This window comes from Phyllobates terribilis, unplaced genomic scaffold (genome assembly GCF_046119375.1).
Source record: "Phyllobates terribilis strain yellow unplaced genomic scaffold, ASM4611937v1 Scaffold_30__1_contigs__length_15301838, whole genome shotgun sequence".
NCBI classification, from domain to species: Eukaryota; Metazoa; Chordata; class Amphibia; order Anura; family Dendrobatidae; genus Phyllobates; species Phyllobates terribilis.
In genome coordinates, this window is record NW_027362790.1 from 1283535 (window position 1) to 1311069 (window position 27535).

A 27535-nucleotide genomic window follows, 5' to 3' on the forward strand; every position below is an offset into this window, starting at 1 on the left:
GGACGCAGCGGGGCCCTGTCGCCAGATATATATATATATGTGTGTGTGTGTGTATATACAGTATATATGTGTATGTATATGCTGTATTACTGTATATATGTGTGTGTGTGTGTGTGTATATACAGTATATATGTGTATGTATATGCTGTATTACTGTATATATATTTGTGTGTGTGTGTATATACAGTATATATGTGTATGTATATGCTGTATTACTGTATATATGTGTGTGTGTGTGTGTGTATATACAGTATATATGTGTATGTATATGCTGTATTACTGTATATATGCGTGTATATATGTACTAGCTATTGAACCCGTTCTACGCCCGGGTGGCGAGCATTTTTATTGGTATATGGTCTCCCATCCTGGTATTTGTGCTGCCCCCATCCTATTGTGGTATGCATGGTCCCACCACCCCCCAATCCTGGTATACATGGCACACCTCATTCCCCAATCATGGTATGTATGGTCCCCTCACCCCCCAACCCTGGTATGCATGGCACACCTCATTCCCCAATCCTGGTATGCATGGTCACCTCACCTCCCAATCCTGGTATACATGGCACCCCTCACCCCCCAATCCTGGTATGCATGGCACCCCTCACCCCCAATCCTGGTATACATGGCACCCCTCATTCCCCAATCCTGGTATGCATGGCACCCCTCATTCCCCAATCCTGGTATGCATGGCACCCCTCATTCCCCAATCCTGGTATACATGGCACCCATCACCCCCCAATCCTGGTATGCATGGTCCCCTCACCCCCCAATCCTGGTATGCATGGTCCCCTCACCCCCCAATCCTGGTATGCATGGTCCCCTCACCCCCCAATCCTGGTATGCATGGTCCCCTCACCCCCCAATCCTGGTATACATGGCACCCCTCATTCTCCAATCCTGGTATGCATGGTCCCCTCACCCCCCAATTCTGGTATACATGGTACCCCTCACCCCCAATCCTGGTATGCATGGTACCCCTCATCCCTATTCTGGTATCTATGGTACCCCCTCACATCCCCAATCCTGGTATGCATGGTACCCCTCATCCCTATCCTGATATGCATGGCACCCCTCACCCCCAATCCTGTTATGCATGGCACCCCTCACCCCCAATCCTGTTATGCATGGTCCCCTCACCCCCAATCCTGTTATGCATGGTCCCCTTACCCCCCAATCCTGTTATGCATGGTCCCCTCACCCCCAATCCTGTTATGCATGGTCCCCTTACCCCCCAATCCTGGTATGCATGGCACCCCTCACCCCCCAATCCTGGTATGGATAGTCCCCTCACCCGCCAATCCTGGTATGTATGGTCCTCTCACCCCCCAATCCTGGTATGTATGGCACCCCTCACCCCCCAATCCTGGTATGTATGGCACCCCTCATCCCTATCATGCTACACACACATACAAGAAAATAAACACTTATACTCACCTTTCTTCCCTGTGCTCCAGCGCTGTTTCCCGTTCTGCTGGAGGCCGGGGGAGGAGTGCGGCGCCGAAGTACGCGTGTGCTCATACCACGCTGTCCGGCTCCATTTTGCTGAAGACACATTGCAAATGTATCTTCAGTAAAATGGCGCCGGATAGCGCTATGCGCATGTGCCGATTTCAATGCCTCCCTCTTCCCCCGGACTCCGGACCGAACAGAAGCGCCGCGGTAGCGCTCATCCCGGTCAGGTAAGTATGTAAGTATGGCGCCAGAGATCGCGGTATGTGTTCAGTGTATACGCATACCGTGATCTCCAGCACCATACACTCCTCTTACCTGTAACGGCTCCATGCGTTCTTCAGTCTGGAGCCAGACTGTGCAGGCGTGTCGCACTAGCGCAGACTATAAAGGCTTCAGACAGAGGGACGCTTGTAGCGTTATATTATAGATACTCTATATGTATGTATATATATATATGTATACTGTATATGTGTATATGCATACTGTATGTATATATATATGTATACTGTATATGGGTGTGTATATATGTATACTGTATATGGGTGTATATATATGTATACTGGTATATGTGTGTATATATGTATACTGTATGTGTGTGTATATATATGTATACTGTATATGTGTGTGTATATCTATACTGTGTATATATGTATACTGTATATGGGTGTGTATATATGTATACTGTATATAGGTGTATATATATGTATACTGTAGATGTGTGTATATGTATACTGTATATAGGTGTATATATGTATGCTGTATGTGTGTGTATATATATATGTACAGTGCTGGCCAAAAGTATTGGCACCCCTGCAATTCTGTCAGATAATACTCAGTTTCTTCCTGAAAATGATTGCAATCACAAATTCTTTGGTATTATTATCTTCATTTAATTTGCTTGCAAGGAAAAACACAAAAGAGAATGAAGCAAAAATAAAATCATTGATCATTTCACACAAAACTCCAAAAATGGGCCGGACAAAAGTATTGGCACCCTCAGCCTAATACTTGGTTGCACAACCTTTAGCCAAAATAACTGCGAACAACCGCTTCCGGTAACCATCAATGAGTTTCTTACAATGCTCTGCTGGAATTGTAGACCATTCTTCTTTGGCAAACTTGTAGTGAGCTGGCCGTCTCTGGCTGTTCTGTGCTAATTGATATAGAGCCTGTTACAGAAGTGATTACACAGGATGATGTTGCCACCTTGTGGCCAGAGGTTGCACCTGCGCAGGGTGTGATGACAGAGAAAAAGACTGAGCCTCCTGTGTCCCGCCCTAGAGAGTCACGTGACCAAAGTGGGAAGCAGGAAAAAGCGCGCGCAGAGTCTGCTGTGGTCTGTGAAAAGAGCCAGGACGGTGTGCAGGCCCTCGTGTGTGGCGCAGGAGAGACTCTCAACGTGATTTCTTCTATCTGACACCATATCCTCGGAGCCTTCCCCAGCTCCTGCACTGCTGAAGGATTCAGCTGTTACACTCCCTGCTACTGGAGTGTGGACTACATAAGGGGACCCACCAGAGCTTCTATCCGGATCAGAGAGACTGTAAGCGGGACCTCTGGCGAGAGGCCGAAGTATCCCTTCCTTCGTTTCCCGCGAATTCTGCTGTTCCTGTTTTTTTTCCGGCTGGGACGCCTTCCTGCAAAGACAGACAGGCCTGCGACGGGGGACACATCCTTCTGGAGTAAAGGACTGGTAACGTGTGAGTAGGGACAGTGAGGGTCAGCTTATCAGTACACGTTATTACTGTGCATATTTACGGTTGTCATTTATTGTTTTTTTTTCTTTGCTGTGTTAAAAATGTATGCGAGTAAAGATACGGTTGTCAAGATAGAGTCTGTGTGTGGGGATCTTGCTGGGCCAGATCATAGATACCAATGCGCGGCCTTGCCCGCGGTCACTTCAAACTGCTCCAGGTCCCTGATATTTGAAGGGAGCCTTCTCCAAACTGCCATTTTGCGATCTCTCCACAGGTGTTCTATGGGATTCAGGTCTGGACTCATTGCTGGCCACCTTAGAAGTCTCCAGTGCTTTCTCTAAAACCATTTTATAGTGCTTTTGGAAGTGTGTTTTGGGTCATTGTCCTGCTAGAAGACCCATGACCTCTGAGGGAAACCCAGCTTTCTCACACTGGGCCCTACATTATGCTGCAAAATTTGTTGGTAGTCTTCAGACTTCATAATGCCATGCACACGGTCAAGCAGTCCAGTGCCAAAGGCAGCAAAGCAACCCCAAAACATCAGGGAACCTCCGCCATGTTTGACTGTAGGGACCGTGTTCTTTTCTTTGAATGCCTCTTTTTTTTTCCTGTACACTCTATGTTGATGCTTTTTCCCAAAAAGCTCTACTTTTGTCTCATCTGACCAGAGAACATTCTTCCAAAACGTTTTAGGCTTTCTCAGGTAAGTTTTGGCAAACTCCAGCCTGGCTTTTTTATGTCTCGGGGTAAGAAGTGGGGTCTTCCTGGGTATCCTACCATACAGTCCCTTTTCATTCAGACGCCAACGGATAGTATGGGTTGACACTGCTGTACCCTCGGACTGCAGGGCAGCTTGAACTTGTTTGGATGTTAGTCGAGGTTCTTTATCCACCATCCGCACAATCTTGCGTTGAAATCTCTCATCAATTTTTTTTTCCGTCCACATCTAGGGAGGTTAGCCACAGTGTCATGGGCTTTACACTTCTTGATGACACTGCGCACGGAAGACACAGGAACATTCAGGTCTTTGGAGATGGACTTGTAGCCTTGAGATTGCTCATGCTTCCTCACAATTTGGTTTCTCAAGTCCTCAGACAGTTCTTTGGTCTTCTTTCTTTTCTCCATGCTCAATGTGGTACACACAAGGATACAGGACAGAGGCTGAGTCAACTTTAATCCATGTTAACTGGCTGCAAGTGTGATTTAGTTATTGCCAACACCTGTTAGGTGCCACAGGTAAGTTACAGGTGCTGTTAATTACACGAATTAGAGAAGCATCACATGATTTTTCAAAGGGTGCCAATACTTTTGTCCACCCCCTTTTTTAGGTTTGGTGTGGAATTATCCAATTTGGCTTTAGGACAATTCTTTTTGTGTTTTTTTCATTGAAGACAAATTAAATGAAGATAATAAGACCAAAGAATTTATGATTGCAATCATTTCCAGGAAGAAATTGAGCATTATCTGACAGAATTGCAGGGGTGCCAATACTTTTGGCCAGCACTGTATACTGTATATGGGCGTGTGTATATATATATGTATACTGGTATGTGTGTGTATATGTGTGTATATATGTGTATATATGTATACTGTATATGTGTGTATATATGTATACTGTATATGTGTGTGTATATATATATATATATATATACAGTATATGGGTGTGTATATATATATATATACTGTATACTGGGTGTGTATATATGTATACTGTATAAGTGTGTATATATATGTATACTGTATATGGGTGTATATATGTATACTGTATATGGGTGTATATATGCATACTGTATATGTGTGTATATATGTATACTGTATATGTGTGTATATATGTATACTGTATATGGGTGTATATATATGTATACTGGTATATGTGTGTATATATGTATACTGTATATGGGTGTATATATGTATACTGTATATGTGTGTATATATGTATACTGTATATGTGTGTATATATATGTATACTGTATATGGGTGTGTATATATGTATACTGTATGTGTGTATATATATGTATACTGTATATGTGTGTATATATGTATACTGTATATGTGTGTATATATATGTATACTGTATATGGGTGTGTATATATGTATACTGTGTATGTGTGTATATATATGTATACTGTATATGGGTGGATATATATGTATACTGTATATGGGTGTGTATATATGTATACTGTGTATGTGTGTATATATGTATACTGTATATGGGTGTGTATATATGTATACTGTATATGTGTGTGTATATGTATACTGTATATGGGTGTGTATATATGTATACTGTATATGTGTGTATATATATGTATACTGTATATGGGTGGATATATACAGTACAGACCAAAAGTTTGGACACACCTTCTCATTTAAAGATTTTTCTGTATTTTCATGACTTTGAAAATTGTACATTCACACTGAAGGCATCAAAACTACGAATTACCACATGTGGAATTATATACTTAACAAAAAAGTGTGAAACAACTGAAAATATGTCTTATATTCTAGGTTCTTCAGAGTAGCCCCCTTTTGCTTTGATGACTGCTTTGCACACTCTTGGCGTTCTCTTGATGAGCTTCTAGAGGTAGTCACCAGAAATGGTCTTCACCTCACAGGTGTGCCCTGTCAGGTTTAATATGATAAAGTGCTTTATTCTTTGTCGGGTCCAGGGGTCCTGTAGAATGTGAATCCCTGAGGAACAGCGTATCCTTGGCTTGTGCCAAGACAGAAGAAAAGTTGCTGAACACTTGGTACCCCAAAGTGATCAATCTATTTGCCAATCAAGATGCCCTGCAGTTGATTAATGCGGACAAATTGGATTCCTTTTATAACTGCGTCTCGACTAGCGGGGTGCCTCAAGGGTCTGTCTTGGGCCCTATATTATTTAATATACTTATTAATGATCTAGTGGAAGGGTTGCATAGTAAAATAGCAATATTTGCAGATGATACTAAACTTTGTAACGTAGTTAATACAGATGAGGATAGGGCACAGCTACAGGAGGATTTAGATAAATTGGGGAGTTGGGCCAAAAAATGGCAAATGGGGTTCAATGCCGATAAATGTAAGGTCATGCACATGGGAAAGAAAAACAGCAGTCACCCATACATATTAAATGGGAAACCGTTGGGGAAATCTGACATGGAGAAGGACCTGGGCGTCTTGGTTAACAGCAAATTAAATTGGAGTGCCCAGTGTCAGGCAGCAGCTGCGAAGGCAAATAGAGTCATGGCATGCATCAGAAGAGGAATAGGGGCATATGATGAGAACATTGTTCTTCCTCTGTATAAAGCGCTGGTAAGGCCGCACTTAGAATATTGTGCACAGTTCTGGGCTCCGGTACTCAGGAAAGACATATTGGAGCTAGAGAGGGTACAAAGGAGGGCGACTAAGGTAATAAAGGGAATGGAGGGACTAGAATACCCAGAGAGGTTGTCCAAATTAGGCCTATTTACGTTGGAAAAGAGAAGGCTTAGGGGAGACCTCATAAACATGTATAAATACATCAGGGGGCTGTACAGAGATCTCTCCCATGACCTGTTTATACCAAGGATGGTGACAAAGACGAGGGGGCACACTATGCGTCTGGAGGAAAGGAGGTTCCTGCACCAGCATAGAAGGGGATTCTTTACGGTCAGAGCCGTGAGACACTGGAACTCTCTGGGAGAGGAAGTGGTGATGTCCAACTCACTTAATGAGTTCAAGAGAGGCCTGGACGCCTTTCTTGAGAACAATAAAATTACATCTTATGCTTAGTGATAGTTAATTAATCCAGGAATTTAATCTGACTGCCAGATTGGAGTCGGGAAGTGAATTTTTCCTCAATGATGTAAATTGGCCTATACCGCATGGTTTTTTTTTGCCTTCCCCTGGATCAACGCTGCGGAATAGCTGCAGTGCACAAGAAATAGGCTGAACTGGATGGACGCTTGTCTTTTTTCGGCCTTTTAAACTATGTAACTATGTAACACTTATGTCCAAGCAGGTAAAGGCGGCTGCAAGATCCGTGATATATAAGGATTCATGTTCATTATTGTATCTCTGGATCAGACATAGACTCAGAGTGATACAACTAAATAGACCCTATAGGGGTAAAGTTGGCATATCCGGGGGGAAATATATCCCAGATTTGCCAAACTGAGCCAACTCATGAAACACATGGGTACATAGGAGAAGAAAGAGTTAATTGGCGTAAAAAATATAAATTTTTATTCCATCAAGTTAAAAAACGTACATAGTAAAAAGAGAAATGACATAATACGGATAGTATAAAGACACTAATTAGATTACCAATGTAGCAAGATATGTTACAAAGTATACATATATGGTCACGCATATGGTCACAGTGGGACATGAGCAATATAGATAATATAGCATAAGGTTAGTATATCAAGACAATCCAATGAGTGTAATAATATATCAAAAAGTAATCCATAAGTATTCCATAGTCATTGGATTTACACTTGCCATATGCATCAGGTATCCATCTAAATAATGCTCCTGCCCACAAATAATCAGATACATGTCACATAAAACATTTTTTAAGGTAGTCTCTTACCACAAAGAGTGCCAAAAAGAGTGCATAAAGGAACGCACAGTGGCAGAGTGGTATTCCCATCTCATATATTTATGGCACTTCCACAGTCTGAGGACGCACATTCGGCTGAAGTATATTGCTGCGCAGGGACATGCCGGGTCCCTGAGCTGCAATGCATGCCGCCAGCCAATCAAAGGCCAGTAGCTGATGTCGGCGTGCCAGTCACGAGCGACGCATGGAAGTGACGTCATGCGCTGCCCTTGCCGGCACACTGAAATCAGCTACAGAAGAAGACGCCGCATGTCGTGGGAGCGCAGGAAGGTAAGAAGAATCATTTATTTTTGTTTATTTAATGTATTAGAAAAGAACGACAGAACATTATACCAGGAAAGGGCCAAGGATGGGGAGCATTAGACAAGGAAGGGGCTCAGGGTGGGGAGAATTAGACAAGGAAGGGGCCCAGGATGGGGAGCATTATATAAAGAAGGGGCCCAGGATGGGGAACATTATACAAGGAAAGGGCCCAGGATAGGGAGCATTATACCAGAATGGGGGTCATTATACCATGACATGGGCCAGGATGAAGGACATTACACCAGGAAGGGCACAAGGATGGAGGTCATTATACCAGAATGGGGCCTAGGATGGGGGACAGGATACCAGGATGGAGGACATTGTTATAGGATGGGGGACATTGTACCAGGATTGGGGACATTGTTACAGGAAGGGGCCAGGATGGGGGACATTATTACAGTAAGAGGCCCAGGACCAAGGACATTATACCAGGAAGGAGCCCAGGATTGGGACGTTATTGCTGAAAGGGGCTCAGGATGGGGGGTATTATACACAGAAGGTGGATATTATAACAGGAAGAGGCCCAGGATCGGGGATATTATAACAGGAAGGGGCGCAGGATGGGGAACATTATACCAGGAAGGGGCCTAGAATGAGAGACATTATTATAGGATGGGGCTACAATGGGAAACATCCAAGGCAGGGACGAACACGCGCATCATTATCGGATCTAGAATGCTACAAGGGCCCATACATCTGACCAACATGCTGGTGGGGGCCCAGGTCCAAATTTTGCACATCTGCAGGAACATGGCATATGGCTTAACAGTATGTCATATGTTGGGAAGGGGTTAAGCTACAGCACATTACATAGCCTCTTGCAGCTATATCAATGGAAAAATTAAAAAATGTATGGCTTTTTGAAGAAGGGAAGGAAAAAATGCAAAACAAAAAATTATCCGGTCCTGAAGGGATTAAGGAGTTCCCACCCACAGTAAATGTTGTCACTCAGCTTAAAATCTTCACTTGCTTATTAGCAGAAGCTAAGGTTTCATTAGGATCTCCGAGGCTAAAGTTACATGCGGCTCCAGCTTACATGTAAAGGGGATGGTATCAAGGAGTCTCACCAAACTTTCCCTACAAATGTCCAACAATTCAGAATTCATATCCATTGATAATTTATCTTCTAAAATGATAGCATTTTTTTTCTATCCTTTTCATTTTATGTGTAATTAACTTTTTGCTCTCCTCCTTTAAGCAATGGGAGGAACGACTGATAAGGATCCAGGAAACCATTGATGAATGGCTGAAGGTGCCGACCCAGTGGCTTTAATCTTCTCTTCTGAGGACATCATGCAGCAAATGCCTGAAGAAGGACGCTTATTCCAGACTGTGGACAGAAACTGGAGAGAGATCATGAAACATTGCGTTAAAGACCCGAAGGTAAATGGATGCTTCATGGTGGACTGATACAAGAAAGCACGGTCATCTTGCATCCAGGATTGATGTTTTCCAAGAGTCCGTGTCCTGATGCTTCCATCACAAGGATCCCGGGTTATGGGGCTCCGCACTGCCTGGACTCCAGCCTCCCGCATCTTCTATTTTCTATCCAAATAGGTTCTAATTTTTCTTTTAATATAAACTATTGGCACAATAGTCAATGAATGTGACCTTTTTTCAGTCTCTATAACTATATAATGGAATCTTACTTATGGGCTATCTACTTTGTTTTAGGTTTTAAGCGCCACTTCTCTGACCGGACTTCTGGAGAAACTTCAGGACAGCAATGTGCTTCTGGATAAAATCATGAAAGGGCTGAATGCCTATCTGGAGAAGAAGAGGCTTTTTTCCCACGGTATAGTCCTTTCACTTGTTGCAATGATTATATATATTCCTTAAATATTTTTTTTTCTTATTTAAACGCATTGAAATCATTTTTGTAATTGGATTTCATTAATAATTTTGCACTGTTTGCCTTCTATTGGCTCTGTGTTGCGCTGGCTATTGGACTTATTTTTAATCTGTCTTTTTTCAGCTCCTCTTAGCCGATTTATGACCACAGATCACATCAAAGCTGAATGTGCAGAAAACAAAAAGCCTAACGGTGCAACATTTTTAATGAAACTGAATTGTCGCAAATACTCGCAATTAAATGGGTATTCCCATCTCCAAGATCCTATCCCAATATGTAGTAGGCGTAGTAATAATAATAATATTAGCAAATACCTCCAATTAGAAGTGTAGTATAGTTCTTCTGATTCACTATGTCGCTTTCCCCATGTGCAAGGCATTGCAGTAGCTTCGGTATCCATGGTTACGACCACTCATATAGTGACAGTTATTTGCTAGTGGTCGTAACCTAAGCTACTGCAATGCCCTGCACATGGGGTAAGCGACAAAACAAATCAGAAGAACTATACTAAACTTCTAATTGGAGGTATTTGCTAATATTATTATTGTTACGCATACTACATATTGGGGTAGAATCCTGGAGATGGGAATACACATTTCAGTTAAATAAAAAAAAGTTCCCAAAGCTGGATAGCCCCTTTAAGCTAACCATACGCATGACATATGAGATACCCGTGGTCTGAATGGTTATTTGGCTATTTCTCCTGACTCCCACCTATTCTGCTGAACAGTCATGTGGTTTTAATGGGGAGAGAGGAGAAAGTCGGTACTGGACACCTCCGGCAGCGGGTTATCTCCCCTGAGAACCAAAAGACCGGGTATTGAAATCCCATCTGCCCGATCCTTCTGGCCCTGACATCCTCTATCGGGGGAGAGTCAGGAGACCCCCATACACATCAGTGGGTAGGCCGGTCCTGCTGCAATCGTCAGGTTTAAACTATTTTAATCCAATGTGTATGGGGACTGAATCTTTACTTTAAAGCTTTGCTTTTCTATTTTCTCACATAGACACTAATACAAATGGCGCCTGACCCAATACTTTAATGACATCTTTATCATATTGTGCATTTTCGCTTTAGCTTTTTCTTCCTGTCCAACGATGAAATGCTAGAAATTCTCTCTGAGACTAAAGATCCTCTGCGGGTCCAACCACATCTAAAGAAGGGCTTTGAAGGCATCGCAAAGCTGGAGCTCCTTCCTAACCTGGACATCAAAGCCATGTACAGCACCGAGGGGGAACGCGTAGAGCTCATCCAGACCATCTCCACCTCCGAGGCTCGGGGGGCCGTGGAGAAGTGGCTCATCCAAGGTGAAGATGTCATGTTAAGGAGCGTGCATGATGTTATTGCTCGGTCACGAATGGTACGGATCTACCTACAGACCAAAAGCATTAATTGGAACTAATCTAGTCTATATATATAATCGTCTTATCCCGTCTGTCTGTCTGTCTGTGTGTCTGTCTGTCCAGGAAATCCCGCGTCGCTCATTGGTCCGGCAGCGGCCAATCAGCGCCGGGGGATTTCTAAAAAAAGATGGCGGCCGTTAGCGGCTCATCTGCGGGACGGAGCTGAGCGGCGATGCAGCCGGGAGATGACCGGCGCAAGGCGCTCATCTCCCGGCCGGCAACAGCAGAAGGAACCCGACCGACGGACCCATCTGCGGGATGGAGATGCAGCCGGAAGATGAGCGCCGCGAGGCGCTCATCTCCCGGCCGGTAGCAGCGGAAGGACCGCCGGCGTCGCTGACCTCCATGCGGAAGGGAGGACCGGGGAGCGGCGCTGCGGGTCGGGATACTTCTGCTGTGAGCGCCCGCTATGTCCCGGGTTCTCGCAGCGGAAGTAGCCGCACAGGCAGCGCCGCTCCCCGGTCCTCACCAAGACGATTCGATGATTGATCGCGGTCTTCGGACCCGACCAATCACTGATCTTAGCGCAAAACTTAAACACCGCTGTGCTGATTGGTCGCCGACGCTGCCCGCGACCAATCACCGATCTTGGCTCCACATTTAAACACCGCTGTGGTGATTGGTCGCGGCCGATATTTAAATTTGGCGCCAAAATCGGTGATTGGTCACGGCCGATATTTCAATTTGGCGCCCAAATCGGTGATTGGTCGCGGTCAGCGTCCGCGACCAATCAGCACAATAGTGTTTAACTTTGGCGCCAAGATCAGTCATTGGTCGCGGGCCAAGACAGCGACCAATCACCGATTTGTGCGGCACTTTTAAATAGCGTCCGTGACCAATTGGATGTCAGCGCCACTCCCCGGTCCTCCCTTCACACCCTAGCCGCATGGATGTCAGCGCCGCTCCCCGGTCCTCCCTTCACACCCTAGCCGCATGGATGTCAGCGGCGCTGCCTGTGCGGATACTTCCGCTCCGAGAACCTGGGACATGAGCGGGCGCTCGCAGCAGAAGTATCTGGACTCGCAGCGCCGCTCCCCGGTCCTCCCTTCACACCCTAGCCGCTGATGTCCCCACTGTATCCGCATGGTCTTACAAAGGTCCGGACATTTGTGTTAAAAATCGCTGATTGGTCGCTGGCGCTGCCCGCGACCAATCACCGATTTGGGCGCCAAATTTAAATATCAGCCGCGACCAATCAGCACAGCGGTGTTTAAATGTGGAGCCAAGATCGGTGATTGGTCGCGGCCGATATTTAAATTTGGCGCCCAAATCGGTGATTGGTCGCGGGCAGCGCCAGCGACCAATCAGCGATTTTTAACACAAATGTCCGGACCTTTGTAACACCATGCGGATACTGTGGGGACATCAGCGGCTAGGGTGTGAAGGGAGGACCGGGGAGCGGCGCTGCGGGTCGGGATACTTCTGCTCCGAGCGCCCGCTCATGTCCCGGGTTCTCGGAGCGGAAGTATCCGCACAGGCAGCGCCGCTGACATCCATGCGGCTAGGGTGTGAAGGGAGGAACGGGGAGCGGCGTTGACATCCAATTGGTCGCGGACGCTATTTAAAAGTGCCGCACAAATCGGTGATTGGTCGCGGTCTTGGCCCACAACCAATCACGGATCTTGCCGCAAAAGTTAAACACTACGGTGCTGATTGGTCGCGGACGCTGACAGCGACCAATCACCGATTTGGGCGCCACATTCAAATATCGGCCGCGACCAATCACCGATCTTGGCTTCACATTTAAACACCGCTGTGCGGATTGGTCGCGGATGCTATTTAAATGTGGCACCAAAATCGGTGATTGGTCGCGCCCAGCGTCGGCGACCAATCAGCACAGCGGTGTTTAAATGTGGAGCCAAGATCGGTGATTGGTCGCGGCCGATATTTGAATGTGGCGCCCAAATCGGTGATTGGTCGCTGTCAGCGTCCGCGACCAATTAGCACCGTAGTGTTTAACTTTGGCCGCAAGATCAGTGATTGGTTGCGGGCCAAGTCGGCGACCAATCACCGATTTGTGCGGCACATTTAAATAGCGGCCGCGACCAATTGGATGTCAGCGCCGCTCCCCGGTGCTCCCTTCACGCCCTAGCCGCATGGATGTCAGCGCCGCTGCCTGTGCGGATACTTCCGCTCCGAGAACCCGGGACATGAGCGGGCGCTCGCAGCAGAAGTATCCCGACCCGCAGCTCCGCTCCCCGGTCCTCCCTTCACACCCTAGCCGCTGATGTCCCCACAGTATCCGCATGGTGTTACAAAGGTCCGGACATTTGTGTTAAAAATCGCTGATTGGTCGCTGACGCTGCCGCCGACCAATCACCGATTTAGGCGCCAAATTTAAATATCGGCCGCGACCAATCACCGATCTTGGCTCAACATTTAAACACCGCTGTACTGATTGGTCGCGGACGCTATTTAAATGTGCCGCCAAAATTGGTGATTGGTCGCGCACAGCGTCGGCGACCAATCAGCACAGCGGTGTTTGAATTTGCCGCCAAGATCGGTGATTGGTCGCGGCCAGCGCCAGCGACCAATCAGCGATTTTTAACACAGATGTCCTGACCTTTGTAACACCATGCGGATACTGTGGGGACATCAGTGGCTAGGGTGTGAAGGGAGGACCGGGGAGCGGCGCTGCGAGTCCGGATACTTCTGCTGCGAGCGCCCGCTCATGTCCCGGGTTCTTGCAGCGGAACTATCCGCACAGGCAGCGGCGCTGACATCCATGCGGCTAGGGTGTGAAGGGAGGACCGGGGAGCGGCGCTGACATCCAATTGGTCGCGGCCGCTATTTAAATTTAAATGTGGCGCCAAAATCGGTGATTGGTTGCGCCCAGCGTCGGCGACCAATCAGCACAGCGGTGTTTAAATGTGGAGCCAAGATCGGTGATTGGTCGCGGCCGATATTTAAAATTGGCGCCCAAATCGGTGATTGGTCGCGGGCAGCGCCAGCGACCAATCAGCGATTTTGAACACAAATGTCCGGACCTTTGTAACACCCTGTGGATACTGTGGGGACATCAGCGGCTAGGGTGTGAAGGGAGGACCGGGGAGCGGCGCTGCGGGTCGGGATACTTCTGCTCCGAGCGCCCGCTCATGTCCCGGGTTCTCGCAGCGGAAGTAGCCGCACAGGCAGGGGCGCTCCCCTGTCCTCTCTAATACGATTCCGCTCCCCGCTCCTCACCAATACGATTCGCTGATTGGTCGCGCTCTCCACACCCGACCAATCAGTGATCTTGGCGCTAAAGTTAAACACCGCTCTGCTGATTGGTCGCGTCCGCTGCCCGCAACCAATCACCGATTTGGGCGCCACATTTAAATAGCGGCCGCGACCATTCACCGATCTTGCCGCCACATTTAAACACTGCTGTGCTGATTGGACGCGGACGCCGGACGCGTCCAATCAACGAGATTGGCGACAAATTTAAGCAACGCTCTGCTGATTGATCGCGGTCGCTGGCCGAGATCAATCAGCAGTATTGGCGCAAAATTTAAACAACGCTCTGCTGATTGGTCGCGGTTGTCGGCCGTGACCAGTCAGCAGTATTGGCGCCAAATTTAAACCTCACTCTACTGATTGGTCGCAACCACCAGCCGCGACCAATCAGCGAGATTGGCGCCAAATTTAAACGCCGCTCTGCTGATTGGTCGCGGCCGCCATCCGCGACCAATCAGCGAGATTGGCGCCAAATTTAAACAACGCTCTGCTGATTGTTCGCTGTCGCCGGCCTCGACCAATCAGCGATTTTGGCGCCAAATTTAAAGAATGCTCTGCTGTTTGGTCGCGGCCGGCGACCAATCTGTGATTTTGGCGCCGAATTTAAACCCCGCTCTGCATCGCTCTGCTGATTGGTCGCGGTCGGCGGCCATGACCAGTCAGCAGTATTGGCGCCAAATTTAAACACCGCTCGGCTGATTGGTCGCGACTAATCAGCGATTTTGGTGCCAAATTTAAACACGCTCTCCAGTCCTCACTAACACGGTTCGCTGATTGGTCGCGGCCGCCGCCCGCGACCAATCATCGATATTGCCGCCAAATTTAAACACCGCTTTGCTGATTGGTCGCGGTTGCCGAACGCGACCAATCAGCGATTTTGGCGCCAAATTTAAACACAGCTCTGCTGATTGCACCCGGTCGGCCGCATACCTATTCTAGAATACCCGATGCATTAGAATCGGGCCACCATCTAGTTCTTTTATATTTGTATAAGATTATTTGGCGGCAGTGAATGATTTGTGGATGATGTATCTCTTGCAATAGAGCCAGGTAGCAGATCTTCTACCTGCAATCGGTAGAAATGAATTTGCTAGATAATACTAGTAAGGTTGTCCCTCTCTTAAATGCTTCTGTCAACGTAATTTAACTTTCTTTTTTAAAAGGCATACCCTGCGACTGCAAGAAAAGACTGGGTGAGGGAATGGCCGGGACAGGTCGTGCTCTGTGTGTCTCATGTTCTGGACAAGTGAAGTGCATGAAGCTATCGACAGTGGCCCGGAGGTACGGCATAAGCTCCTTTACTGATCAAGGTTGCTTCACTATAAACAGTCATGGCCGGAAGTGTTGGCACCCTTGAAGTTGTTCCAGAAAATGAAGTATTTTTCCATAAAAAATTGCATGTGTATTTTCTGTTATACACATGTTTATTTCCTTTGTATGTATTGGAACAACACAAAAAAAGGCAAATTGGATATAATTTCACACAAAACCCCATAAATGGGTCGGACAAAATTGTTGGCATCTTTCCAAAATTGTGGGTAAACAATTTTGTTTCAAGCATGTGATGCTCGTTCAAAGTCACCTGTGGCAAGTAAAAGGTGCGGGCAATATGAAAATCACACCTGAAACCTGATACAAAGGGGAAAAGTTGACTCAGTCTTTGCGTTGTTACGTGCCACACTAAGCAGGGAGAACAGAAAGAGGAGAAGAGAACTGTCTGAGGACTTGAGAACCAAAATTGTTGACTAATATCTTCTTTTTGTGTTGTTCCAATATACACAAATGAAATAAACATGTGAACAACAAAATGTGTAATTGTAATAATTTTCTGGGAGAAATACATATATTTACATTCATAGACAGACTTCATGAGTTCTCCTGCTAATAGACTGTCATACCCAGAGACGCAGCTTATAGGAGTTTCCAGGGGGGGATATACCATTGGTGCAACAGAGGTAAGGGGACCCACATTCACATCCAAAGATGCAAGCAGCTTATTTCACAGTACGTTATTAGACTGCAAAGAGCCCATGTAGTGTTCTTGCCCAGGGGTCTTCTCCTGGGGGTTGCAGTTGTACAGCGGCTCAATATCTTGAAGGTACCCAAAAGGCTCCATAGTATTGTTGGGATTTTGCATTGATTCATGCATCTTGTCTAGAGATGCGCAACTAAATTTGCAGGACCTTGGTCTAAGAGAGCAGGTTAGTAGTCTGTGGCTGTTGGATGGGAGCCTTGCTAACCGCCTCTTACATGCCGGCATCCCTGGCTCCTCTTTTGATTAGCCGGCCAGGTGTGATGTCATTTGTGCCTCACACCACAACTATGACATCGACATCAAAAGAGGAGCCGGAGATGCCGGTTCACGGGGCTCCGGTCCTGCGGCCGTGGAATACTGACCGGACTGTTGGACCAGAGTCCTGCAAATCCATTCGCTCATCTCTACTCTCGTCATATCTACCAATAAGGGAAGACATTGTATGGGATTTCCCATAATACCAGCATAAAATTAATCCATCTGCATTGAGTTTTCCATGCTGTTTGTAGCAGGGTTTTATAGAGGTACATCTGGGTATTTGGAGCAATTTGCGAGGAGGCAAATTGTCCCAGCAGACTCGCAGCACATTGGGGGCTCTCGTCACCATAGAGGGGCACGCTCGTGACGTGGTCAGGGAAATGATCGAAACAGGTTTGTGCAAACATCATGGCTGGCAGCAAACTTTCCAATACCATGTTCTATTTATTATACACTACATGGAGAAAGGTATTGTGCCCCCTCCACATTACACCTACAGGGGCTTTTATGGCCTCCTATTCTAATCCATATCCAGGATGTTAATATGGAGTCCGTCCCTCTACAGATATCACAGCTCAGTATGCCGAGCACCTTCATACATTTCACCACATTCCTATGTTCTTTCCATATCTATGTTATGTTCCCCCCTCTTTTCTTTGAGTTTTCATAGGACACAATTGATCTTGTCACAGTAAAGCAATCTTGGGGTGCACTTACAATGACGTCTATGGGGCAGTAGTCATTTCTGCATATTGAGATGGTGGTCCCTATATAGGAATGTTTTGGCATCTGTAGGTGTCGGCATCCCCTGTATATGACTCATTGCCACAATTGATCTTCTTTATAGTCAGTGGTTTGGATGGCCTAGGTGCGGTTTGTAATATTTTCTATCAATGGTGTGTGTGCCCTCCTCTGTGCAGTGTCGTTCTATAACCATGGATGGACTAATAAAGGGGTTTTATGTCAATTCCTTTAATGACCTTTTGTTCGGTTTCTTTGTAGGTATTATGTCATTCTCCGAGTGGTCAGCCATTCTAAGCCTGAGCAGACATATGGCAATGTAATTGATGTGTGCCTGACATTGTTCTTCCCTATGTGGCGGTGACATATTTATGCTGCCATTCTCCAGTATTTGTTCTAATTAATCATCCTAAAGGTGTTTAGTGGGGTTGAGGTTGAGAACGTGTGGGAAACAGTTCTGCTCTTCTATTCCCTTAGGGTTGGAAGCTACAATTGTTTAAAATGTCTTGTGCTGAAGCATTAAGATATCTTTTCACTGGAACTAAGGGGCCTAGACCACCCCCTAAAAACAAGGCCATACCTCCACCACCAAACTGCCCAGCGGGCACAATGCAGTTAATAGGGTAACGTTCTCCTGGCATTCACCAAATCCAGACTCGTCCATCAGATGCCAGATAGAGAAGTGTGATCCGTCACTGCACAGAACAGGTCTCCTCCAGAGTCCTGTGGTGGCGGCTTCACACCACTCCATCCGACGCTCGGCATCGTGCTTGGTGATGTAAGGCTGCATGCAGCTGCTCAGCCATAAAGCTCCAGGCGGGGGCGCAGTGTTTGTGGTGATGTTGTTACCAAAGTAGATCTGTACTCTGCAGTTATGGAGTCAGGAGAGCGTTCTGCCCTCTGCTCCTCAGCACTCAGTGACCCCACTCTGTAATGTTCCGGGGTCTCCTGAGTTGCTGCAGTTCCTTCCACTCCTTAATAATATCACTCACATGTGATGGGGGAAGATTTAGGAGGGAAGAAATGTAATATCCAGACTTGTTACCCCGGTGGCTCCTATTACAGGACCGCGCTGGTATCAGAGAGCTCTGCACCACCAGCCGTTCTGTCATATGTTAGTAACAGCACACCGCATGGGAGGGCGGATGTTATACACCGGGGGGCGTGGGGATTGATGCTATACACTAGTGGGGGGCGAGAGTCTTAATGTTATACAAGGCCGAGGGGCCAGATGTTATACCCTAGGGGTACGAGGGGCTAGATGTTATACTGTCCGAGGGCTGGATGTTATACACTGAGGAGCAAGGGGACGGATATTATATACCGGGGTGAGGGGACGGATATTATACACCGGGGGGCGTGGGGACGGATATTATACACCAGGGGCGAGGGGACGGATATTATACACCAGGTGCGAGGGGACGGATATTATACACCAGGGGTGAGGGGACAGATATTATACACCAGGTGCGAGGGGACGGATATTATTCACCAGGGGCGAGGGGACGGATATTATACACCAGGGGCGAGGGGACGGATATTATACACCAGGGGCGGGGGGACGGATATTATACACCGGGGCGAGGGGACGGATATTATACACCAGGGGTGAGGGGACAGATATTATACACCAGGTGCGAGGGGACGGATATTATTCACCAGGGGCGAGGGGACGGATATTATACACCAGGTGCGAGGGGACGGATATTATACACCAGGGGTGAGGGGACAGATATTATACACCAGGTGCGAGGGGACGGATATTATACACCAGGGGTGAGGGGACGGATATTATACACCAGGGGCGAGGGGACGGATATTATACACCAGGTGCGAGGGGACGGATATTATACACCAGGGGTGAGGGGACGGATATTATACACCAGGGGTGAGGGGACGGATATTATACACCAGGGGCGAGGGGACAGATATTATACACCAGGTGCGAGGGGACGGATATTATACACCAGGGGTGAGGGGACGGATATTATACACCAGGGGCGGGGGGACGGATATTATACACCAGGGGTGAGGGGACGGATATTATACACCAGGGGCGGGGGGACGGATATTATACACCAGGGGCGAGGGGACAGATATTATACACCAGGGGCGGGGGGACGGATATTATACACCAGGGGTGAGGGGACGGATATTATACACCAGGGGCGGGGGGACGGATATTATACACCAGGGGCGAGGGGACGGATATTATATACCGGGGTGAGGGGACGGATATTATACACCGGGGTGAGGGGACAGATATTATACACCGGGGGGCGTGGGGACGGATATTATACACCAGGGGCGAGGGGACGGATATTATACACCAGGGGCGAGGGGACGGATATTATACACCAGGGGTGAGGGGACAGATATTATACACCAGGTGCGAGGGGACGGATATTATACACCAGGGGTGAGGGGACGGATATTATACACCAGGGGCGAGGGGACGGATATTATACACCAGGGGCGGGGGGACGGATATTATACACCGGGGCGAGGGGACGGATATTATACACCGGGGGGGCGAGAGGCCAGATGTTATACACAAGGGGGAGGGAGCGAGGGGACAGATGTTATACACCGGGGCTGGGGGCCGGATATTATGCAAAGAAGGGCTTGGGGTTGGATGTTATACAGTGGGGTTGAGGGGATGGATTTTATACACTGGCGGGGGGGGGCGAGGGGACGGATGTTATACACCAAGGGGAGGGAGCGAGGGGACAGATGTTATACACCGGGGCTGGGGGCCGGATGTTATACCCTGGGGGCCAGATGTTATGCAATGGAGCGCTTGGGGTTGGATGTTATACAGTGGGGTTGAGGGGATGGATTTTATACACTGGCGGGGGGGGCGAGGGGACGGATGTTATACACCAAGGGGAGGGAGCGAGGGGACAGATGTTATACACCGGGGCTGGGGGCCGGATGTTATACCCTGGGGGCCAGATGTTATGCAATGGAGCGCTTGGGGTTGGATGTTATACAGTGGGGTTGAGGGGATGGATTTTATACACTGGCGGGGGGGGCGAGGGGAGAGATGTTATACTAAACTAGGGGCGAGGGGTGGATGTTATACACCGGGGGAGGCGAGAGGCCGGATTTTATAAACTGGGGGCTGAGTGTCCGGATGTTATACACCGTGGGCAATGGGACTAAATGAAAAAAGCAGAATTCGGTGACTAGGAGTTTTGTCCTATAATGTATGTGCATTTGCCTTCCCTTTAGAAACTCTCCCTTGTGATTCTGCAGTGTCTTAGAGGTTGACTATCTTTTCCTACATTCCTCAGGAGTTTCTCATGAACAGACTTCCGGTGGCTTGCCCAACTCCGCTATTACTGGGAGAATGAGAATGCGAGAGTGCGAATCATCAACTGCAATGTGAAGTCCGCCTATGAGTACCTGGGCAGCTCCCCACGCCTGGTCATCACTCCGCTCACTGACCGATGCTAGCGGACTCTGCTATGATGTGATGGGTTATGCTCAGAAATGTTTTTGACTTTTGTATGATGCATGAAACTTATTAGCAATTATTATTGATATTTCATACCAGTTCTTTCATGCTTCATTGGTAGATCGGTGCTTTTTATCTAAATCTTGGTGGAGCTCCAGAAGGTCCGGCCGGCACAGGAAAAACTGAGACCACCAAAGATTTGGCCAAGGCGCTGGCCGTGCAGTGTGTGGTCTTTAACTGCTCTGATGGTTTGGACTACATAGCAATGTCAAAGGTACATACAATGTTAAGCTGCTCCATTGCAGATAATAAACTGACTCCATCCGATGTTCTGCTGACATCTTTTGATTATATAGTACAGACCAAAAGTTTGGACACACATTCTCATTTAAAGATTTTTCTGTATTTTCATGACTATGAAAATTGTACATTCACACTGAAAGCATCAAAACTATGAATTAACACATGTGGAATTATATACTTAACAAAAAAGTGTGAAACAACTGAAAATATGTCTTATAGTCTAGGTTCTTCAAAGTAGCCAAGAGGTAGTCACCGGAAATGGTTTTCACTTCACAGATGTGCCCTGTCAGGTTTAATAAGTGGGATTTCTTGCCTTATAAATGGGGTTGGGACCATCAGTTGTGTTGTGCAGAAGTCAGGTGAATACACAGCTGATAGTCCTACTGAATAGACTGTTAGAATTTGTATTATGGCAAGAAAAAAGCAGCTAAGTAAAGAAAAACGAGTGGCCATCATTACTTTAAGAAATGAATGTCAGTCAGTCCGAAAAATTGGGAAAACTTTGAAAGTGTCCCCAAGTACAGTTGCAAAAACCATGAAGCGCTACAAAGTAACTGGGTCACATGAGGACCGCCCCAGTAAAGGAAGACCAAGAGTCACCTCTGCTTCTGAGGATAAGTTTATCCGAGTCACCAGCCTCAGAAATCGCAGGTTAACAGCAGCTCAGATTAGAGACCAGGTCAATGCCACACAGAGTTCTAGCAGCAGACACATCTCTACAACAACAGTTAAGAGGAGACTTTGTGCAGCAGGCCTTCATGGTAAAATAGCTGCTAGGAAACCACTGCTAAGGACAGGCAACAAGAAGAAGAGACTTGTTTGGGCTAAAGAACACAAGGAATGGACACTAGACCAGTGGAAATCTGTGCTTTGGTCTGATGAGTCCAAATTTTAGATCTTTGGTTCCAACCACCGTGTCTTTGTGCGACGCAGAAAAGGTGAACGGATGGACTCTACATGCCTGGTTCCCACCGTGAAGCATGGAGGAGGAGGTGTGATGGTGTGGGGGGGCTTTGCTGCTGACACTGTTGTGGATTTATTCAAAATGGAAGGCATACTGAACCAGCATGGCTACCACAGCATCTTGCAGTGGCATGCCATTCCATCTGGTTTGCGTTTAGTTGGACCATCATTTATTTTTCAACAGGACAATGACCCCAAACACACCTCCAGGCTTTGTAAGGGCTATTTGACCAAGAAAGAGAGTGATGGGGTGCTACACCAGTTGACCTGGCCTCCACAGTCACCAGACCTGAACTCAATCGAGATGGTTTGGCGTGAGCTGGACCACAGAGTGAAGGCAAAAGGGCCAACAAGTGCTAAGCATCTCTGGGAACTCCTTCAAGATTGTTGGAAGACCATTTCCGGTGACTACCTCTTGAAGCTCATCAAGAGAATACCAAGAGTGTGCAAAGCAGTCATCAAACCAAAAGGTGGCTACTCTGAAGAACCTAGAATATAAGACATATTTTCAGTTGTTTCACACTTTTTTGTTAAGTATATAATTCCACATGTGTTAATTCATAGTTTTGATGCTTTCAGTGTGAATGTACAATTTTCAAAGTCATGAAAATCCAGAAAAATCTTTAAATGAGAAGGTGTGTCCAAACTTTTTTCTGTACTGTATATACACACACATATATATACTGTATATATACACACACATATATATTTATATATACACACACACACACACACACACATATATATATATATATATATATATATATATTGTATATATACACAACACATATATATATTGTGTATATATACACACACACACATATATATATATATACTGTATATAGACACACATATATACTGTATATAGACACACACATATATATATACTGTATATACACACACACATATACAGTATATACTGTATATAGACACACACATATATATATATTGTATATAGACACACACATATATATATATATATACTGTATATACACACACATATATATATACTGTATATATACACACACACAAATATATAGCTGCGTCCTCTGTGTCTCTGTACAGATATAAGTGTAACACGTACTGGATCCAGCACAGGTGACAGTCTGCCATAGAGCTGACGTGCAGTACATACACTGTGTTATGGGGGCGCTCACCTGTGCGGACCCCGCTCTCCGGCCGCTACTTCTTTGCTCATATAAGGTCTCATTCTGCCATTAAACAATTCGGTTGTCATGGCAGCGGGGGTGGGGCGTTGGTAGGGGGCGTGTCTGGTATAGGGCAGATTGGGGCGGGGCTGTCATGCAGTGCTTGTCTCATCCCTGTAATTTCCTGCTGATGCCACCTGGTGGACAGCATTGGTCAGTACACGCTGAGAATGCTACATTTGCATTGTACTGTGGGAGCTGCTGGTACTACTGGTGCTTCCTGACTGCTGTCCCTATGAGGTATGCAGTATGTCACATGGTGGGGGAGGAACATTTTATATATGTATATGCACTGCTCAAAAAATAAAGGGAACTGTGCGGCCCTCCAAACAAATGCCACCCCACACCATTACTGACCCACTACCAAACCGGTCATGCTGAGGGATGTTGCAGGCAGCAGATCGCTCTCCACGGCGTCTCCAGACTCTGTCACGTCTGTTACATGTGCTCAGTGTGAACCTGCTTTCATCTGTGAAGAGCACAGGGCGCCAGTGGCGACTTTGCCAATCCTGGTGTTCTGTGGCATTTCTTTGGATGGCCGCACAGCCCTCCTTGTGCTCGGCAGAGGTAGCCTGACTGCCATTAGGTACCGAGATGAGATCCTCAGACCCCTTGTGAGACCATATGCTGGTGCGGTTGGCCCTGGGTTCCTCCTAATGCCGGACAATGCCAGACCTCATGTGGCTGGAGTGTGTCAGCAGTTCCTGCAAGATGAAGGCATTGAAGCTATGGACTGGCCCGCCCGTTCCCCAGACCTGAATCCGGGACACATCTGGGACATCATGTCTCGCTCCATCCATAAAACGGACAAACAACACAAATATTGGTTCTATCTTTTACACATTTGGGGTAGCCCTTAAGAGGGCCATTGGGTCAAAGAGAGAGAGAGAAGAGAGAGGGGAGGGAGAGAAGAGAGAGGGAAGGGAGAGATACCGGGAGATACCAAGAGAGGGAAAAAAGAGAGACCCAACCAGTGCAAGGCTAAGCCGGGCAGGCGGCAGCGGCTATTTATACCCACTGCTGATCTCTGATTGGTGGAAAATCTGGGTATGGCTGCTCTGATTGGTGGAAAAACTGGGTGTGGCTGCTCTGTGATTGGTCAGCATTATGACCTCACAGTGGCGATGACTCATACCTCCTGGGTGGTTGTTTTTAATGTATTTTTTGTTGTAACATTTTGTATGGCTGTTTGGTGCAGGGGGTGGGGTCGGGAGTATTTTAACCCCTGCACACCCCCATGACCATATGCCTCGACCCGTAGAAGCGTGATAGACACGCGAAACGGCCGTCGTCCGCAAAAGGCGCCGCTTCCCTGTATTTTTAAAGGAAATGGAATAAAAGAAGATTTTATTAAATCGGTGTGCCACCTCGCTTTCTTCATGTATGAGTAGTATAATAATGATGATTTATCCTGGGGATGGGTTATCAATATCAGATTGGTGGGGCTCCGACACGCGGCACCGGCTCTACCCATCAGCTGATTGCAGCGCTCAAGTGTAAATAGTGTGAAGATTGAACATCACAGCTCCATTCACTGTACTGTGGGTCCTGCAGATCAGCTAATATTCATGTAATAGGAGCTGATCTGCAGCACCAGGGAGCGGCCACTACAGAGTGAACAGATCAGTGATTTTTCAGCTCCTCAACACTGTTTACATCTGACCTCGGCCGAAGCTGCAAACAGCTGATTAGTGGAGGTGCCGTGTGCCGGACCACCACAAATCTGATATTAATGAGCTAACCAGGGGATAAGCCATCAAAATGTTTGTCCTGGAAAATCCCTTTAAGGCCCACCTGCACATAATAAATATATAAATATATATATATATATATATATATATATATATATATATATAGCAAAGAGTGGGAAGGGGTTAATCAAAGGCTCATAAAACGGACAAACAACACAAATATTGGTTCTATCTTTTACACATTTGGGGGAGGGATAGATACCGGGAGATACCAAGAGAGAGAAAAAGAGAGAGACCCAACCAGTGCAAGGCTAAGCCGGGCAGGTGGCAGCAGCTATTTATACCCACTGCTGATCTCTGATTGGTGGAAAATCTGGGTGTGGCTGCTATTTATACCCACTGCTTATCTCTGATTGGTGGAAAATCTGGGGGTGCCTGCTCTGTGATTGGTGGAAAATCTGGGCATGGCTGCTCTGTGATTGGTCAGCATTATGACCTCACAGTGGCGATGACTCATACCTCCTGGGTGGTTCTTCTGGGCAATTCTGTTTTCTGATTGGTGGAAATTCTAATCAGCATTATGACCTCACAGTGGCCGTGACTCATGTTTCATGGACTGTTCTATCTGGGTGACCTGAAACATGCTGATCTCTGATTGGTTGAAATTCAAGTCATCTTCATGACATCACAATCGAGAAGAATGAATATCCAATTTACTTAATATAAATGACCAGCAATGCTGTTCTCTTAATGGTGGAAATTCAAGTCATCTTCATGACATCACAATCAGCATGTTATTACTGCCGATATGTCCAATTTTTTTCCTAAATTTCCTACGTTTGTCCTAATTTATTAGCACATATATACCACTCATTCCTACAATCAAAGGATCAGGAAACCCCTCTGAAATCAATATCCTACAATTTACCCCAACAGCAAAAAAACAACTATACACAAAATACCAAAAGGTATATCAGATTATTAATGAGCAAATAAAAGACACATAAAAATAATTTTTAGAAATGTGTAGAAAAAATGCTGTAAAGTAAGAATGCTTCAAAAATAGAAATGTTAATGATCTATTTAATCAATTAACAAAATACAAGTGAATGAACAAACGAAAAATCTAGATCCAATCAATATTTGGTGTGACCAACTTTTCACTTTAAAACAGCGTCAATTCTTCTAGGTACACCTGCGCAAAGTCAGGGATTTTGTAATAATGCAGTCAGGTGTCTGGTCATACACCATGGCAAGACTGAGCAAGAATACACAAGGAAGTTATACTACATCAGCAAGGTCTCTAAGGCACAAATTTCAAAGCAGATTGAGGGTTCAAGATGTGTCATTCAAGCACTAGTGAAGAAGCACAAGAAAATGTGCAAGGTTGAGGTCAATAGATGCAGTGGTCGGCCAAGGAAACTTAGTGCAGCAGATGTATGACACATTATGGTTACTTTCCTTCAAAAGCGGAAGATGTCCAGCAGTGCCATCAGCTCAGAACTGGCAGCAACCAGTGGGACTCAGCTTCACTCATCTACTGTTCAGAGAAGACTGGCCAGAAGTGGTCTTCATAGCAGAATTATGGTGAAAAAGCCATATCTTCCACATCAAAACAAGGCCAAGTGACGCTGAGTCACTGCATTAAAACAGAGAAAACGGGGAAGGAGGGGGGGGGGATTGGCAAGATGTGCGCGGTTGAGCCAAAATATGAAAAATGTGGTTGTTACTGTAGGGAGTTTGTTCACTGAAGGGCTGGAGAGCAGAACAATAATGAGTGTCTGTGGTCAATAGTGATGCATAACCACGGTGAAGGGTCCTGTAAGTTTGGGGCTGCATTTCAGCAAATGGAGTTGGGAATTGGGTCAGACCTCATGCTATAACATTTTCCCCCATCATGGGCCCCTCTCTGGCATATTGTCCCCATTCTGGCATAATTTCCCTCATTCTGGTTTAAGACATCGCTGTTTGCTCCGCTGCACCTTCTGCATTCTTCAATATCCAGATCCATATTCCAGTTTGTCTTCTCTTCTGCACTACGTGAGTCCACAATCAACTGAGGAATGCCTACGTCTGCTTACTATCCTTATTTCTGTTTGCATATTACTGTACCTAAGTAAACTTGGACTATCGTTAACATTTACATACCCTAATAGTAATGAAGGCCGTGCCTTACAGATTAGGTTCTAAGAAGTATTGTTTGGAATGAACTTACCTTCATAAACTGTTTGCTGTGATCTTTTGCACTTGAGTTTAAAATAGACTTTCACACTACTCTTGTCTCAGTCTCTGCTTTTGGCCCACGCCATTGGACTTCAGGGTATCTACTAACATCGTAACAGGCAGTTCCTTTGAGCTCATGAT

At 46.3% G+C, this 27535-nt stretch overlaps 1 protein-coding gene across 2 annotated transcripts; it reads left to right on the top strand.

Annotated features, from left to right (window-relative positions):
• Positions 1-9241: 9241 nt before the first annotated feature.
• On the top strand, positions 9242-21420 carry LOC141178770 (dynein axonemal heavy chain 12-like). 2 transcript variants are annotated; one of them, XM_073660614.1, is made up of 5 exons: positions 9242-9423; positions 9715-9835; positions 10971-11200; positions 15676-15793; positions 20843-21420. In XM_073660614.1, exons 3-5 carry the CDS (start codon positions 10996-10998, stop codon positions 20853-20855), a joined length of 336 nt encoding a protein of 111 aa, XP_073516715.1. In that variant the 5' UTR covers positions 9242-9423; positions 9715-9835; positions 10971-10995; the 3' UTR covers positions 20856-21420. The 2 variants fall into 2 exon arrangements, with proteins under 2 accessions (XP_073516715.1, XP_073516716.1); XM_073660615.1 differs by lacking the exons at positions 15676-15793; positions 20843-21420 and having other exon boundaries at positions 10971-11219.
• The last annotated feature ends 6115 nt before the right edge of the window (positions 21421-27535 follow it).

Coding starts and splice junctions, on each gene's coding strand:
- LOC141178770 (XM_073660614.1), top strand. CDS start 10,996: ATGCTAGAAATTCTCTCTGAGACTAAAGATCCTCTGCGGGTCCAACCA. Junction 11,201..15,675: donor GGAGAAGTGGCTCATCCAAG/GTGAAGATGTCA, acceptor CTTTTTTAAAAG/GCATACCCTGCGACTGCAAG.